The 18,513-nt window shown below is 39.2% G+C and overlaps 1 protein-coding gene across 1 annotated transcript in view; it reads left to right on the forward strand.

Annotated features, from left to right (window-relative positions):
* The window catches only part of Tmem182 (transmembrane protein 182), a 51,784-nt gene extending 39,280 nt beyond the window's left edge, over window positions 1-12,504 (forward strand). The window contains exon 5 of the mRNA XM_026408613.2: window positions 10,431-12,504. Coding sequence (XP_026264398.1) covers window positions 10,431-10,651 — 221 coding nt within the window. The 3' untranslated portion in view covers window positions 10,652-12,504. The remainder of the gene's footprint in view (window positions 1-10,430) is intronic.
* The last annotated feature ends 6,009 nt before the right edge of the window (window positions 12,505-18,513 follow it).

The raw sequence follows: 18,513 nt of genomic DNA on the forward strand, positions 1-18,513 counted from the left end.
GATAGTTTCTAGACATTAGCAGTAGCTCATGCCAGAGCTTAAGAAGGATGATGATAGCAAACACAGCCTAATGTTTATCAGGTGTTGCTGCTGTTTCAAGTATGGTGCCAGGTGTTGTTCCTCAAGACTGTTTTCTGAAGGGACACTTGCCCTTCATTTCTATTTTCCCAATGAAGACAGTTAGATGAAGAAGTAACAAAACTTCTCAAGTGTACTGAGTAAAGTGTAGAGTTTTCTGGCCACTGAAACTTTAGGGTGAGATTTGAACCAGTGTGGTCAGAATCTAGGCTTGTGCCCATCAACAATATCCTGAGGGCTGGGGCCGGGGCTCCGTGGTAGAGCACTTGCCTGGCACGTGTGAGGCACTGGGTTTGATCTGACTCAGCACCACGTATAAATAAATAAATAAGTAAAAGTCCATCAATAACTAATAAATACATAAAAAAAACCAATATCCTGAAAATCAGTTATTGTGAGTCATAACGTTCAACGAAACCCTGCTTTCCAGGTTAAATCCTAATGGTAAGGATGCATAAAACCTCAGGATCATAATTGTCAATAGAGAACAGAGGATTGAGTATACAGATGTATAATGCTGATAATTATCATGCCAACCTAAGAAAGTCAGAAATGTTTGGGAAATCCAATATGCTTTATGTGGGTTCAAAAATATGAGTCTGGAAAAATGAAAGAGAAGAGGCAATGAATGAGTTGGGAAGGTGGTGTGGAAAATTCAAATTAATGAATTTGGAATGTGCAGCAGGGAATATTGGGAAATCAGATAGGTGTAACCATGACATTACTAGGTAAGGGATCACAGTTGTCTCAGACAGTTGGAGAAAAATCAGCAGGAAACAAGTTCTGAGAAACTGAAGGATGGAGGGAAGCATGAGTTGTTCTGCGTTTTTCTGAAATACGATACATCAAAATGAGCATGAGCTTAGTATAAGAGAAAACAATAGCCTATTAATGTAAAGAAGAAGCAACTAATTCTTACAAAACACAATCCAAACTATTTTTTAAAAAATTGAGCTTATTTTCCCAGAAAAACTATCTCATTCTTTAATGAATGCAGTAATTATGAGATTGCTTTGGATATAGGTTGCAATATGATGATAAGTTTTACGTTTTAACAAATGTAGAATTGGCATTCTCCCTTTTTCTTTATCTAACGTGTAGAGAGAAGTGTACGTGCTGGACCTGGGGATCCGGCTCTGAGAGCAAGTCAGCCTGCTGGATCCCCATCCTTTGCTAGTATGATACCCGGGGCCTCCTGGGGACTGAGAAAGGCCTCAAGCACCACAATTCTTAAGGTTTCTAGCACCTAAAAGGGGAAAACAGGCTTGCAAATACTTGGCATTTTAAAAGTGCTTGTATTTAATTACTTAATGCTCTATACTTAAAAAAAATGCATAGGTGAAATGACCCTGTATGTGAGAGTCCCCTGCCACGCTCAGGGAGTATATTCTAAGATTGCCCATGAATTCCTGAAAACTATACATAATATGTTTTTTTTTTTCCCTATGCATGTGTCCTGATGACAAAGTTTCATTTCTAAATTAACCCATTTTGTCCCATTGTTACAGATGTGGAACATCTAAAACACTTACATATAGTATATAATATAATTATACAATAATGATAATAGAATTATGTAATTAATAATTGTAATGATAATTAATATTAATTAACATAATAATATATATGTTCTAGATTAACATTTCCAACCTATATTAATGCTCCTGTGTTAACTTTATTGAAATATTTATAAAATTAAAAACCTGAGGCACAATGGGTTAAGCATAGTAAGAAATTCAGAGCAATAACTACCAAATAAAATGGAACAATTGCAACAATATACTGTAATAAAAGTCATTTAAAATTTATGAATTACTTATTTCTAGAATTTTCAATTCAATATGTTTGGCCTACAGTTGACCCTGGGAATCTGAAACCATTGAAAACAAAACCCCAGGTAATAGGGGTCTGTTATAGAATATCATTTGCAGGTATCATCCAAAGTCTAACTGGGAGTCTTTCCTGAATACAGGACTCCAATCCAATAATCCTCTTTCCAAAGGAGTCCAGGAAAAAAATGGTGAGAGAGTGAGTGTTCCCAGGTTGAGACCTGGTGACAGTGTGCATTTTACACTTAAGCTGCATGACATTCATTTACATGTCATTTTAAAATGTTGCCGGTAATAATGAAAGCTTTAAAATGAATGAAAGGACTAAAAACAACCAGTCACAAAACAATCCTTGTGCCTCAGGCACTTGGAAAACTTAATCACTCTGAGTGCTTTTAAGCCACTGTCAAAAGTTTTGTTTGGAAAACTGTTGTTTGAGGGAAGATGATTAAGGCAATTTTTAAAAGAACTGTGTTCTCAGTCAGCTTTAGCAAGTCTCATTGAAGAGAAGGGAAGGCCCTTTAGCCTGTGGACTTCAGGTCTCTACCATATATCAGTAGGACCTGGTGTTCTTAGTGCAATTAAAAAAAAAACAAAACTATTTGTCTAAGCAAATGCTGTTCATCATTTCAAAACTATATATCTTAGAACATAGCAAGGCAACATATCCCTAGTTGCTTAATTCTTAATAGTTGAAATCAAGAAGCAACTCAATTGTTCATCCGAAGATGACCAGATAGACAAGTTGGGGTGTACTCAGGCAATGGAGTAGCACCTCCAAGGCACAGATGAATTCTCAGTCGTTATGGTCAGTAAAACAGCTGAAAGCATCAGGCAGCATATCATTATGATTTCACTTACAGGATGTTCTAAGGGCAAAACTTCGCCATTGTGCTAGAGGCTTTGGTGGGTGGGGAAATGATGGGCATCCGGGACCTCTCTGAGTGAGGAGTACCTTGTTAGTGGGTTGGGACTACACTGGTGTTTACATTTGTCAAAATTTATCAGATCACACACTGGGAATATGTACGTTTTACTCTATAAAGCATACATGATTAAATGAAAGAGAGACAAGAGATGGGAATGTCTTCACCCATTAGAAAAACCTTCAGACTATTGGGGTTTAATAGAATACCTTCAAATATCAAGAATAGGCTCATTGAATGAGTGCTCATATGAGAAAGAGTAAAACCTGCAAAAGCTCCCCACAGGCATGTTGTTAGTTGGCTGTTCAGTGTCCAGCACGCAGATGTAGGAAAAGCATCCGTGATCACTGCTCCTCTGATTTATCTATTTATTTTTTATTATTTTTTTTAGTACTGAGGATGAAACCCAGGGGCACTTAACCGTGGAGCCACATCCACACCCTGCTTTTAAATTGTTTATTTAGAGACAGGCTCTCCTTAAGTTGAGCAGGGCCTTGCCCAGTCGCTGAGGCTGGCTTTGAACTTGTGATCCTCCTGCCTCTGTACTTGAGTGGCTGGGATCACAGGCGTGCGCCACTACACCCAGCCATGATTACCATGCTTAATGAATTGCTATGCTTCTTCTTAGAAAATTAGAGCAAACACATCCCTTCTAAGTTTTCTCTTGGCTAAAAGTTCACCACTCTACTAAGGCTGCTCTCCTTGACAGTCTCACACCCCCAGATTTGGTCTTTGTCTCTGTGCTTAGCACAAACTCCCCTGCCGGCTCATCAGCGGTTCCACCTAAAATTTCACCTGCCCCTGCCCCTCCACTGCCTCCTTATTTTTTTCCCTGTTGCTGGGAGGTTGTGAATGTCTCCATCCTAATGGCCACACCTGCCTTCCAGGTCTAGTCTGAGATGTGCCTCAGGGGAAATGTGTGACCCTGGTGGACAACTAATCAGAGCAGACCTCATTCTCATCTTCTGAAAATAGCCTCAATGAGTAAGCTGATGCTATCATCTCCTCCGAATTTTATGATGTTTACTTCATACTTCTATGTGGATGCGCTTGCTGGATCACATCCTCTGTCTAGTGTGGTTGCACCCTCCAAGTAGAGGAAAGACCATTTTCTAATTCTAAATTTCTTTCTACCTTCACTTCCTTCATAACACATTTTTTTTTTTAAATTACAACATCCAATGGCCTTTCTTAAGCCTATTGGAAGTTGACATGAGTTGCCACTGTATTTGTCTGGAAGGCAAAGAAGAGGCTGGAATTGATGCTTCTTCCCCAAGCAGCTGATCACTGCCTTTGATTTAATCTAAATCACATTCAGAGAAAGTTTAGTTATATCCAAATGGTTCAAGATCAAGTTTATCCTTCTTAAATAAATTTAAAACATCCTCTCTTTAAAACAAAAGCATGTCTGTACAAGACAAGAATAAAGAAGTTCCATTTGCCCTATTTTTTTGTTTTAGAAGAAAAGTTTCATTTCTGTGGCTAATTTTCTCCCAAGGGAAAGGATTTTTAAACCTTTTTTTTTTTTTATAAAAGCAGTAAAAAAGATTTTTACAGCATGCATTATTTTATGTTCTTGTTTTTGTGAAATATTAAGGAGGCACACTTTTATTTCTCAGTATTTTACCTGGACTTGGGGTAATTTTCATGTTTTTGTTCCATATGGTGATTATCATATGCCGTTTATGTATATTTTATATTTTGTTTTCATAGCTCAATTACATTCCTATGTCTATTTGTGATGCGATTTTATATGTCCATTGTCTCAAAAAAAGAGTTCCTTTGGGAAAATTTTTTAACTTTGTAAGATAATCCATGCAAATTCATAAGTTTGAATGATTTTTCCACGTGGTACCAATAAGAGACTCAGTGTTCTCTTTGCCAATTATTCGCCCCTGGTTTTATTATGATGATAAATCTTCTTGGGCTTTGATGTCACATTTTTTTTTCATCATGTTACTTTTTTTTATTAGTTGTAGATGGGCACAGTACCGTGTTTTATTTTTATGTGGTGCTAAGGATCGAACCCAGTGCCTCACGTGGGCCAGGCAAGTGCTCTACCACCCACCGAGCACAACCCCAGCCCCTGGAGTCAAGTTTTGACTCTGCCTCCAGTGACCTATGTCATGAATTTTAAAATTGGACTTTAAAAAAAATAGTATCATAAAATTTAATTGTAAATAAATTTGTGCTTTAAAAATATATGACAAAATTTACGAATAATATTATTTAAAAACAAATTGCTACCTAAATGTTAGCAATAATTCCTATTCCTGCTAAAAATCACTGGGGCAAATGAGTCGGAAATGTAACTTATCTGTTCCTTAAGCCAGTTATTGTTTCTATTTATATAAATGAGAGTCTTAAGAGATATCAAGGAATAATAGTCTTCTATTTTGTCCCAGTGGGGACATTCTACGTGGTAGGTGGACCACATCAAGGCTGTTACTGCCCATTAATAGTCACGCTGTCCCACCAAATGGAGACAGGTACTGCTGGGTGGATGCACACCCTCACCCCCTCCTCCCTGTCTCCCCCTCCTCTATCTTCCTCCCAACCTACAAGGCCACAGACTTCTGCCACACTTTTGCTTTCAAGTCATTCATTTGGGCTTGATGAAGACTATCTCCAGATTAACATCGAAACTGAGAATCCTTTCACCCAGAGTCTCCATTTGAGTTTTGCTAATGTCCCATCAATGTCTTTGTTGCAGAAGGATCTAATCCTGAATTGTGGATCCTCTTTCCTTGTTGTGTCACTGGAGTCTCCACCAAACCAGAGCAAGTCCTTCAGTGGCCTTCATGACCTTGACACTTGAAAAAATAAAGGTCTTTGATTTTGTAGGATAGTCTTGAGTTTGGGTGTTTGCTGTTTCTTTGTGCCTGAACTTGGGCTTTGCATTTTGGGGTACACTCTCATAGCAGTGATGCTGTGTCCTCCGCAGTGCAGTCCATCGAGTGACATGTGATGTTGATTTGTCACAGCCCTGGTGATGTTAACTTTGATCACTTGAATATGGTGGTCATCCACTGCATTTCTTTAGGATACAGTTAATATATCCCCCTTGACAACTAGCAAGTATTTTGTGGAGAGAAATTCTGAGCCTATGTAAATACCTTTTTATTCTATCCAAATTCAACTCCTGTTTTAGTGTCCTTTTAGTTTCTTGTTATTAAATGAATGCCAAGTGGTGATCTCTAATTCTTCCATTTCTTCTACATTCATCATTTGGTTTACTACTATGAGGGATAGCTTTCCCTTCTCTGCATTTATTCATTCACTAATGTGTTTATATTTCTGTGGCTTCCTATTTTGTTCAATAAGATATAATGTGGCAGTATTTGATGATCGTTGTCTCAGTTTGGGCTATAGGAGGCCCCATCAAACTGGCTACTAGAAACACCACTATGTTAGCCAGCATTTTGATGCTGTTGTCATAATCACTCACAGAAACACGGGAGAGGAGGAGAAGTTTATTTTGTGCTCACACTTTCAGAGGCTGAATCCGTGACTGGCTGACTCCATTGCCCTGGGCCTGAGGTGAGGAAGAACATCATGGTAGGAGGGGTGGTGGGGGAGGTTGCTCATTCATGGTGGCCAGGGAGCAGAGTGAGGGAGGAGAAGGGACCACTGGGAAGATGAACCTTCCAGGGCACACACCCTGTGACCTGCTTCCTCCAGTCACCGCCCCCCACTTGCTTAAGTTACCTCCCACGCACTAGTCCTGTCAAGCTAGGAGGGACTGAGTGGGCTACAGGTCTCACAATCCAAGAGTGTTCACCCAGGAGCTTTGGGTAAACACCTCACATCCATCTTTCTTCCAACACGTCTTTACTTTCTGATATTACAAGATGTCCAGGGTCATCATGCACGTCTTGACACAGCCTGGCTTCAGTTATTTCCTTGAGAAGTCAGGGTCTGGACAAGTCAAGGTTGGTATACCCATGCTACTGGTGATGATGCTTTTAGACCCTCTCAGAGAACAGAGCCAGAACATATTAGACATGCATGTTTTAAAAGAAACACATAGACACTCTTGCTTCTACATTTGCTTCTCTCCTGTCTATCCATCCATCCATCCATCCATCCATCACTCTCTATCCATTCATCCAATGGAAATCATGAATTCACACTGATATATTCAATTTTAGTCCAATGCCATAGGGCTTATTCTAGCTTTCCATCCCTTTCAAATTTGTAACTGAATTTTCTGGTGATAGGACACATGACGCGAATCAGTTTTAAAGCATTTATTTCTTTATCAGTGCAGCTATAAATAGTAGCCTCTGCCTCTTGTCTTGGCGACAGACCTCATGTAAGGCCCTGTGATAAATTCTTGCTGCATTATCAGCTAAATCTTTGTCCTTTGGTGTAAACACTTTACCAATGTTGGTTAGCTCGTTTTCCTTCTCTCTCTCTCTCTCTCTCTCTCTCTCTCTCTCTCTCTCTCTCCACACACACACACATGCACACATACACACATACCACAAGCACCATTTGTCATTTAATGGGTAGGGAGACACTGACTACTTTACCCCATGGGTGAGATATAATCATAAACTGATTTGATACAAATTAAATGGACTGCATCTTCAATTAGTAAACAAGTTAAAGGCTGTTGTAATAGAAATGACTATTCTTCAATGCTTTTCTAATTTGATTCCTTCTCAAATAATGACACTGTTTAAATATAAATTAATTCTTCGTTATTAAGAATCATCTATGTGATTACCCGCAATACACTTTTAATAATCTTAAATTGAGTTGAGTTTTACAACTTTTGATGTGTATAGAGCTACTGGCTTTTCACAAGGGCGATTTCCCTTTATCATAAGATATATGAAAGCATGAGATTCACATCATGTAAAAAAGATAAAAACCACAACACTAAGGTGTGCACTGTGTTTGCATAAGCCAAAAGATATTATGCAAATAACTAAGCCAGACCTTCATATTACCAGAGAACAGTGTGTATGTATTTGCTGGAAAATGTATTGGAAGGCAGAGTCACTAGACCGCACACAGCATGGCCATATTGTCAAAATCTGCTGTACAGCTTTCTAAGGAGTTGGTTTGCTGACATCTATGACTTTACTATTTCTTTGTGAGATACTTGTTGTTCGGTGGCTTTCTCTCTCTGATCTGTGCACCAGTATTTGCATGCACACTGGAGACTACTATGTGAAAGATGTTTCTTATTAGTGAAGCATCTATGCTGATTCCTCCTTGCTCTGTACCTGGTATCCTGATTATGAGAAAAGTCCAAGCTCTAGTACTGGCACACTGAAACATATTTATGAACCTTTCTTCTGTGTTAATGCCTCAAGATTCTTATAAAATTGATCGCTCAGTTGGGGTGAGGCATCCACAGTACAGTAGGAATGCAATTAATATGCAAAGTGTGATAGATGGCCAGGCTCTTAAAAGCTGATCTCTTCTATCAATAAGCCTCTGTTTCTGCTCTGAGTAGCAGAGTTGCATTACTTTTGAGACATATTAGCATTAGAACATGAGATTTTATACCCCCTAGAGTTTGGATTTGCAATGCCCCTAAAGGCCATGTACTAAAAGTTTGATTGGCAGCCTGTGGTGCTACTGAGAAGTGGTGGAACTTTTAGGAGGTGGGGTCTAATGGGAGGATTCCTCAGAATAGGGGGTCCCTGAAGGTGATATTGGGACCCTGGCCCATTCCCTGTTTTTGCCTCCTGGCCACCATGAGCTGAGCCTTTTTTCTTTGCCACACACTTTTTCCATGATCTTCTGCTTCACCGAAGTACAACAGCAACAGATGTTGGAGATGTGACTCAGTGGTTAAGCACCCCAGGGTTCAATTTCCAGTAAAAAAAAGTACATACTGAAGATTGATTGCACTATTTTCAAATAGTGTCTTGAAAGTTTGAGGGAGGGGTTGACGATAAATATTCTGAGGAATATAAAACCCCAGGTTCAAGATCAAGAGCTTTATGAAATGGAAGGAAGGAAGTCAGGAAGGAAGGAAGGAAGGGAGGGAGGGAGGGAGGGAGGGAGGACGGGAGGGAGGGAGGCTTATTGATAGAAGTCCAAGCAAGCATGGACTTGAAATTCTGAAACCATGAGCCAGAACAATTTATTCTTATAAACTGATTGTCTCAGGCATTTTGTCACAGTGACAGAAATCTGATTAACACAATACCTCATGGTTTGGCTGAGTAATTCAATGAGTGTAATAATCCTTGGTATGTTCGAGTTGGGACTTCAAATATATTTTGCTTTGGGACACATCTGAATCCCTGGGTTGTGTGTCTTGTGTGTGGAGTTTTCACTTGGTAGGAAATCAGCATAAGTGACTTTCTGTAGTCTGTAGCTTGGTGCAGAGGTGTTAGTCTCCTCTGGTAATTATAGTAACAGTTACTTGAAAATTATATGGCTAAGAGGCATTCTTCCAACTTCAGAGTTCACAAAACTGTCTGTGATATCACATGTCAAGGTCAATGGTTCAGCCTGTAATACTTTCTCTACCCTCAAAACCAAGTATGGTTTTGCCTGGTGTATTAGAGTTACATGGAAGTTGTTGATAAATTGTTATGTTGGCTTCTATTACCATCTCCCTCCCTCCCTCCCTCCCTCCCTCCCTTCCTTCCTTCCTGATTTCCTTCCTTCCATTTCATAAGGCTTTTGATCTTGAACCTGGGGTTTTATATTCCTCAGAATATTTATCGTCAACCCCTCCCTCAAACTTTCAAGACACCATTTGAAAATGGTGCAATCAATCTTCAGTATGTATTTTTTTTTTTTTTTTTTTACTGGAAATTGAAGCCTGGGTGCTTAACCACTGAGTCACATCCCCAGCCCTTTTGATTTTGAGACAGGGCCTCACAAAGTTCCCTCAGATCTCACAAAGTTGCTGAGGCTGGCTTTGAACTTTCAATCCCCCTGCCTCAGCCTTCCAAGCTACTGGGATTACAGGCGTGTGCTGCCGTGCCCAGCAGTATGTACATTTCATGTTTTAAAGAATCATGGATGTTCTTCTCTGTGTGTTCAGCACTTTCTTCTCTTTCCTTGTCTGGTACCCATCTTGGCTTTTACTTTCATAGTCCTAATATAATTGCATCTCTCGATAGCTGGGTTATGATGGTATAACTACAATCAGAAAAACCTGGGCTGACAATTAGCTCTAAAAACCACCATCTGGGTCTGTGTATTCTTAAAAAAGGGAGCAAGTAGTAATGGTACATATTTTGCTGTTTTATTGTATAAATTAAGAGAGAGAATGTATTGCAGTGCTCATCCCAAACCAGGCATACAATAAAAGAACCAACAAGCGTTAGAATGCTATCCCACAAGGACTGGGATTTGGACTCTGAAGTTTGCAAACACCAGTGGTAAGTACTGATAAATGCACATCAGAGGTGGCTATGGTTCATCTGCTGATTTAGGCCTTCCCACAAGACTCTGAAAATCGAAGGTGAAGGGTAAGCCTACTAGGAGTACATCATCCTATATTTGAGGCAGCTAGTGATACCTGCAGAGGCAGAGCCTCAAGTGATGGATGGGTTTCACGCAGTATTTCTGCGGCAACAAGTTCAGAAAGTGACAGTGTTTGTTTTGTCCTTCTTAGGTGTCCTGTTTTCACTGGTGGTGTTGCTGTATGTCATCTGGGTCCAGGCAGTGGCCGACATGGAAAGCTATACGAGCATGAAAATGAAAGACTGCTTGGAGTTCACCCCTTCCGTCCTGTACGGCTGGTCATTTTTCCTGGCTCCAGCTGGGATTTTTTTTTCTCTGATGGCTGGATTGCTCTTCCTAATTGTTGGACGACATATTCAGATACATCACTAATCAAACCATTGCCACCCGCATTTTTTGAGAGATTTTTAAAACAGAGCTTATTTGTGTTTTCATAATGGTATCAACATAATGTTAGTTGATGTACCTTTTGTTATCTTGAAGGAATCATTTTACTTGTTATTTCCTCTGTAAGAAGGTTCTAGAATTTCTCTGAATACCAACATGTTTGCATCTTTTTTAAGTACTAGCAAGGACTTAATCTCTAGGGAGCAGGTAAATAGGCCTTCCTTTCATTTCATATTTTGGAGTTCACAGGGATTGCAAAGGTCTGACAGTAGCATGCGACCCTTACCTGGTCAAAAATCAAGGTTGGTTTCAAGTCTCCTTGCTCACATTCACTTCTGCCACTGATTGAGGAACAAAAAACTTAGGAGAATAATTAAAGATGGAAAATAAATGTCAGAAAATGTATTTCATTTCTTCTCTACCCACATCCATATCCATGTACCCCATCGACAGTCTCCTATAAGCAAATTATTCATCACTTAAAAATAGACTGCAGTTGCTCCTGTTAACAGGAGCCAGAGACTCCTAAGTTAAAATGGGCAGCAGCAAACGAAACCAAGGGTAAGTTTATTCTTTCTACTTTCTTACCAACAACAGTTTGATCACCTAACTTTATTCTCTTAACCGTACCTGCTTACACAAACCTTCAACTCCGTTTAAAAGCAGTATATCTGTATACCAACTTCTGTATACTGCAGACGAGAATTTTATGAATCTAAAGGGGGTTCATTATGTAATGTAATACGGTTTAAAATATGTAAAAATCAAGCACCTCAGCTTAGTACATAATTCTATTTGATATTTTAAAATTCCCACTTAAAAATTATATTGCTAAGATATTCTGCCTGTGAAAATTTATCGATGAAACATACTTTTAATATTGTCTAGCTATAAAGTTTCAAAATATTTCCATATGAGGATTATAATAGCCTTGCTTTATGAAAGAACATGAAATGTTAACTCTCCCCCAGATTTTGTGGGTTCCAATTCTTCTGCTCACTTGATTCCCTTAGTTACTGCCCCTCAATTTCTTCATCTTTACCATAGGTGTGTTAACATTTACAGATCCACAATTTTCTGTAACCTCCTGGAAGAAAAGGAGTAATTTCATGTGATTCCCGAGCACAGACATTTGCATATCAAAGATCTTTGTTTGGCTCCAATGTTGATTGAAATCAAACCCATCTGAGGGGCACAGGTTGTGTTTTCATTCTGGAAGCTTCCATCAAGGAGAAATTTGGAGCCAAGGAATGGAGGAACAGCACAGTGTGAAAGCTTTGTTGGAAGCTGAGTTTCATTTTGCAACTGTGGTGAGATGGAAAGTGGGACTGAGGCACAGGAATGGTCACCTGGATGATGCTTTGGGAAAGACGGACTCTCCCTTCGCATCCAGCTGTTGCTGCAATGGAGAACTTCCGCGAGCCCTTGCTGTACATCATATGCTCTATCATTACTCCTGTTTCCAGGGGAGGGAACTTTGGAGAAATAGCAGAGGTCTGATCTATCTACATAACCAGGAGGGCATTTTAGTAACAGGACCTGCCTGTAAATATAATAATTTTTAAAAAGCTCCAGGGATTTAACTGGTTTCTCAAATCATTTCAGTGATATCATAAATGTGCTTTTGGTGGAACTTTACCTTTGTCTTTTTTCTGTTTCATTTTTATATTGCTCCATTTACTTCTTGGCTTTTTTGGCTTTATTATCAGAAAATTAACTCTGGGTTCTGTTATGCTTAATGCCTGTGATATGGTGGCATGCCATTAAGTTTTCCCAGTGATACTGAGATGTGTTTGATTAGTTCATGTCATTTGAAAATACAATTTCTTTTCATAGAACTGTGGAGTGAAACCTTTTTCTGGAGTACTGTATGCCATTTAGAGTTCATGTATAAACCTGCTTTCGGTAAAGATTTGAATGTTTCTAAATTTCAGATGATTACCCTCAGTTTCTAATATCCTTAAGTGGCTACCATGTATTTATCATAAGGCAGTTGCCTGAACAGATGATGGGTATGGCACTTTTACAGAGAGCCACAACTTGGAGAGTCTTTTTGAGTTGTACCATGTCCATCAAAATTAATTTCAAGTGCATATTTTCATCTATTTACCTAGGAGAAGGAATGAAGGTAAGGTGTAACTATACATAAAAATAATATGCATATTTAGCAGATTGTTGTAACAGCCTTATATCTGATTTGAAACACTATTTCCATGTGTCCTTACTATATTCATCTGTATAATGAGTGGATTGGTTACTTTTCAGAAGCCCTCAATGAAAATCGTTTTCCCAACCAGGCATGGTGGCACATGCCTGCAATCCCAGGGGCTCTAGAGGTTGAGGCAGGAGAATTGTAAGTTCAAAGCCAGTCTTAGCAACTTAGCGAGGCCCTAAGTAATTCAGCAAGACCCTGTCTTTAAATAAAAGAAAGGACTGGGGATGTGGCTCAGTGGTTAAGTTCCCCTGGATTTAATCCCTATACCAAAAAAAAAAAAAAAAAAAAAAGTTTTCCAAAGTGTTGAACAGACATCACAAAATTTCATTTTCAGTGATGCTTCTAAAAAGAGTGATGAAAGAGGGCAGAGAATGATGGAGAATGATCCCTGGGACACTTGGAAAGGCTGTGAGCTTTTCCACTGGTACTTGTTCAGCTGACTTGGGACAGTCAGACAGCAGGAGGCACAGTTGGAGAGGGGTACAGGGAAGCTCAAGGGTTATGCCCAATTTATGTGTTAATGGTAAGACTTAAAAAAATGCTATCAGATCATTTGGTCATTTTTACCACTAATCTATGAAATGTAGTTATTGAATTTGAAGGTAAAGACCTATCTATAAAGGGCTGTGATAGAGAATAAAGTATTGTTTAGAATAATCATCAAGATGTATATATAGGTTGTGTGTGTGTGTATGTGTGAGTGAGTTTGTGTATGTGTGTGTGTTTGTGTGTATGTGTGTATGTGAGAGAGAGAGCGAGAGAGAGAGAGCGAGCGCATTATTAGTTTGGGCAGAAAAAGATGAATTGAGTGGCTTAAGTCAATATATTTCAGCTAAGCAAAATTTTAAAAATCAAGTTCTCTTGGGGGACAGTAATATAGTTGTGTTTCCCTGGAGGCCACTTTGTTTTGCTCAACTGATGATGGTTTATTCAGCCAATGTGGAACTTGATTTATATGTTCACAGAAGTTACTCAATTGGGCTTATCAAGAAACTTACAATGTCTGAGGTGCAAACATATATACGATACTAGTAAAATGAGGTAGATGTGATCTGTATGTTATTGGAATTGTGGGAAAAGACCAATAGTGTCACAGCTATAAGAACAAATCTGTTCATAGGCAAAAATCAAAACCTGATTTGATTTTGGTTGGACTTTGCTTGGAATGGGGAGCTCTTATAAAAGAGATAAAATAGAAAACTGAGTTTTTTTTTTTTTTGTTGTTGTTGTTGCCAGAGATTGAACCCAGAGGGGCTCAACCACTGAGCATCATCCCCAGCCCTTTCCTAATTTTTTTAAAAATTAAAAAAAATCTCAGTTTTAGTTTCAGACAGGGTCTTACAAAATTGCTTAGGGCTTCTCTAAGTCACTGAGGCGGGCTTTGAACTTGGGATCCTCCTGCCTCAGACTCCCAAGCTGCTGGGATTACAGGTGAGCACCACCACACCCAGGAGAAAACCAAACGATTGTTGATTGTCGAAAGGAGTCACTTCCTCCATGATGAGCAAATGTAGGTGGAATAAAGCCCCAGAAGAATCTAGGAAGACAGAATCTTAGCTATTTAACAATCAAGGAAGGTGGGGAAACAGTGAAGGAGTTTCCTATGATTAATAGATCTGTCTGGTTAGCAGGAAGAAGAAGGAAGACAAGCGTCCAGTTAGAGGGCAGAGTTTCTGAACTGGCTAAGGGAACACTAGGGACATTGTACTCCAGGAGCAGTCGATGGGTAAGAGGAGAGTCTGCAGTCAGATGGAAACACTCCAGAGACCCATTCTAAACTCAAATGCTGTGCTCCTCTGCTGTGGGCTGTTAAGCCTGTTCTGTGTGGTAGGAAGGTAAGAGACCCATGTCTGAAGACCTGAATTCCAATCCTTCATTGTTTTATTTTACTGATCAATTGATGATTGATTATATTGGGGATTGAACCGAGGGGCGTGTAACCACGAAGCTACATCCCAGATCTTCTATTTTTTTGAGTCAGGGTCTTTTTAAGTTGCTTAGGACCTAATCCTTCATTGTCTTAAAGAGGCAACTGGAGGATGGAGTTTCATGAAAGAATCTACCTCTGGATATAAAGAACGGTATGATAAATCTAATATTTCTATTTAATTCAATCTAAATTATGTAGGTGATTTGACCCTCTTCTATGTAAATTATACATATTACAATTTATTTATAATTATATATAATTTATAAAGTGTCTTTAAAAATAAATGGGTTGAGTGATTTTAGATCCTTCTTCTGGCTAAATCAGAATGAGGGTGGGACTCCTGGTGTACACAGGTGATAGACATTCTCTAAATTGGCTTTTATGAAACAAGCATGGTGGGAGTAATTGGTATCCTGCACCAATGTTGATATTATACAGATAATTCAGTGGGGTCAAATGAATGCACACACAGCCATGGTTATAATATCCTCATGCTTTGGGGAGTCCAGAGTTATTGTGACATAATTCATAGAAACTAGAGAATGGTTTTCCCTTCACATGACAATTCTTATATTTATTTTCTGAGCATTTCTTTTTCCATTAATTCTAAAGAGAGACTGCCACTGTTAAAAAATTCACTGATGCTTACAGATACTATTGGCATTAAAAAATCTCTAAACAAATAGGCATTTAAACAGCATAGTTTAAAAAGAGTGATGTGCCAAGAGGAATGCTTATTGCCTTATATTTTAGCATAGTGCACACAAAGAAATATAAGGAATATCAATAGAGTGTCTTTACTTTCCAAAAATACAAGGGAACTTTCTCTCTATGATGTTGTAGGTGTAGGTTAATACCTGGGAGAGGTGTGAAATAGAAAGTAGGATTAACATGTATGTGTCCATATACATATCTAGGCATGTTTATACGTATACATATATACACATATATCTGTGACATGTATGCATATGTATGCATGATCTGGATAAACCTCTTTATACATCACACAAGTGGTGTGAGTATATGCATATATATGTCTGAATACAAACACACATATTCACATACATATACATGCAGTATGTGTATTTATAAAAATATAAAATATAAATATATTTCATGTACTATAATACATGTATGCCTGTATATAAGAAATGCCTGTTAAACATACGTGTGCACATGTCTGTATGTCTCAGAATTTCCTATGCTCTTGAGGTTTGCTAAAAAGAAGGGCACATTTCATCTTGAGGATATTCCATGCCTATCCTGGGTGGTGAGTGAGGGGAACAGACTCAGTGAGCGCTCTCCCGACCTTCTCTGACTGGGGTCAGGCACGGGCAGTGATGCAGGTGCCACAGGCTGATCGTGTTTCCCTGTAAATTCACAACAGCGCCGACTGTGTTGATGAACATCTTTTTGGAACCACCTAGCAATCGATAACTTTATAAATGTTTATTTAATATTTATAAGCTTTTTTGAACAAAATTTTCTTTCTAAAGAAGCATGCCATGGTTGGTTTTTTCTTTCAATTCCCTTGCAGAAAATTAAGCCAGTTGGGTTTCCTGTGAGCTCCTTACTTGGGTCCCCTATATGGAGACATATATGGTATAAAGGGAAGAGTAAGGAGCCTGTGTCTAAACACCTGAATTCTAATCCTGTATTTTAACCATATATCAACAAGTTATTCTGTAAGGGTCCGGCGAAATGTCGGAGGAAGAGACCACAAGAGACCAGCTTCATGCAACATGCATAAGGGGATTTTTATTGAAGAGGATCCTAATTCAGCGCGCTGAGGCTCAAGGCTCACTCAGGAAGGGAGAGCGGCCCAGAGCAGAGGTCAAGCAGAGCTTAAGTACACTTTTTGGGGATTGCGGGGGGCTTTGCATACATCAGAACAAATCATCATGAGGCGCGGGAAAATTGAACAACAACTCTGAGACAGGATTAGTACATTCATTGGTGGGAACAGGCTGGGCAGGGGTGATTGGTCACTTCTAAGCGGGGTACACATTGAAACTGATTGGTTTTAGGGCCTAAAGGACTACGTGACAAACTACACAGAGTCCCAGGTTATTAGACAACCAGGGAGTCAGTGGGAATATTTACTGGGCAGTTCGGGTATTGTCCTAACAGAGGATTCTAACAATACCTGGTCCTTCACTTTTTAACTCAGGCCCTGCAGCTTGGAAACTTTACAATGCCCGGTCTTTTACACTTTAACTCAGGCTTTGCGGCTTAGAATCAGCTTAGAAATTTTACCTTTACAATTCCACCTCACTTTGGGTCAATGTCTTCATCTAAAATATTTGCTAGTTTATTCAATAAATGGGAATTGTGTCCTATGATAAGTGTCATGAATGGTGCCAAATATTGAATATTTTACTAAACAAAACATAAATAGTCATTTAATTCTTCAAATGAGAGCTCAAGCAAGGAATGTAGACAAGAAACAAGTGAACAAAAATAGATATGAAACACAAGACAATGACATAAGAAACCATGCTTGTTGTATACTCGGAGAAGGTTTCTCTAAAAGGAGAGAATTCTGAACATTCTGATGCATGAAAGTATCAAAGGGTTATCTGTGTGAGAAAAATGGCAGCAAGAAGATTTCAGGTAGGGGGACAAGTGGAAAAGAGCCAGACGTGATCTAGGAACTACAAGGAAGCTTGTGTGGCCAGGAATTGAAAGAACAGGTTTGTGACTGTGTTGGAGGAATTGGGCCATTACAGTATATTTTCAGGGGCAAAATAGAATGGCCTTGCTCGTGGATTGGATATAAGGAGAAGAAAGGGAGGAATCAAACATGACTTAGATTTCTAAGGCATCTGGGTAGAAAAGAATGTGTGAAAGCAAGCAGTCTTAAGACCTAGGAAAATGCAGTAAGTTCAAGTGTTGTTTTAGTCAACATTTTTGTTGCTGTGACCAAAAGACCCGATAAGAGCAATTTTAGAGTAGAAAATGTTTATTTGGGGCTCATGGTTTCAGATGTCTCAGTCCTTAGACAGTCAGCTCCAAGGCTCCAAGATGAGGCAGAACATCTTGGCAGAGATTGTGGAGGAAAAAAGCAGCTCAGGACATGACAATCAGAAATCAGAAAGAGAGGCACAGAATATACACGCCAAAGGTATGTCCCCAGGGACCCACCTCCTCCAGCCACACCCTACCTGCCTACAGTTACCACCCAGTTAAGCCCTATCAGGGGATCAATGCTTGAGTGTGGAATGGAGCATGCCAATGTACACGTGGAGGATGTCAGGACGTTGACAATACCTGGAATGCAGAAAGCCCTCATTGAATCCAACTTGAGAAAACAAAACAAACAAAAATCCTACTGAATATGTACAAAGTACTAGTTCCAGTATTAGGTGTTGGTGTTACAAAAAGTCTGGCAAATCACTTTGTATAGATCTAATGTCATAGTTTTCACGGCTCAGAAGCAAGACACATTAATCAGACCCCAAAGAGTCAACCCAGTTGTCAGATCTGTTATAGTTCTGAGTAGTGATAGAAAGGGACAGCAGACTGTTTGAGAAGTTTACTGTATATCTAGACCATTCCATGAATTGATAATATAGTTAAATGATCCCTGACTTTCTTCCCTAGGCAAGTATTGAGAAGGAAATTTCTTGTTCACATCTGGTGGCATTAGTTTTATTCCTACCTGAAAGAGTCACAGTGACTCTCAGAAGGCCATCCCCAGGT

This window comes from Urocitellus parryii, chromosome 12 (assembly GCF_045843805.1).
Source record: "Urocitellus parryii isolate mUroPar1 chromosome 12, mUroPar1.hap1, whole genome shotgun sequence".
In the NCBI taxonomy this organism is placed as follows: domain Eukaryota; kingdom Metazoa; phylum Chordata; class Mammalia; order Rodentia; family Sciuridae; genus Urocitellus; species Urocitellus parryii.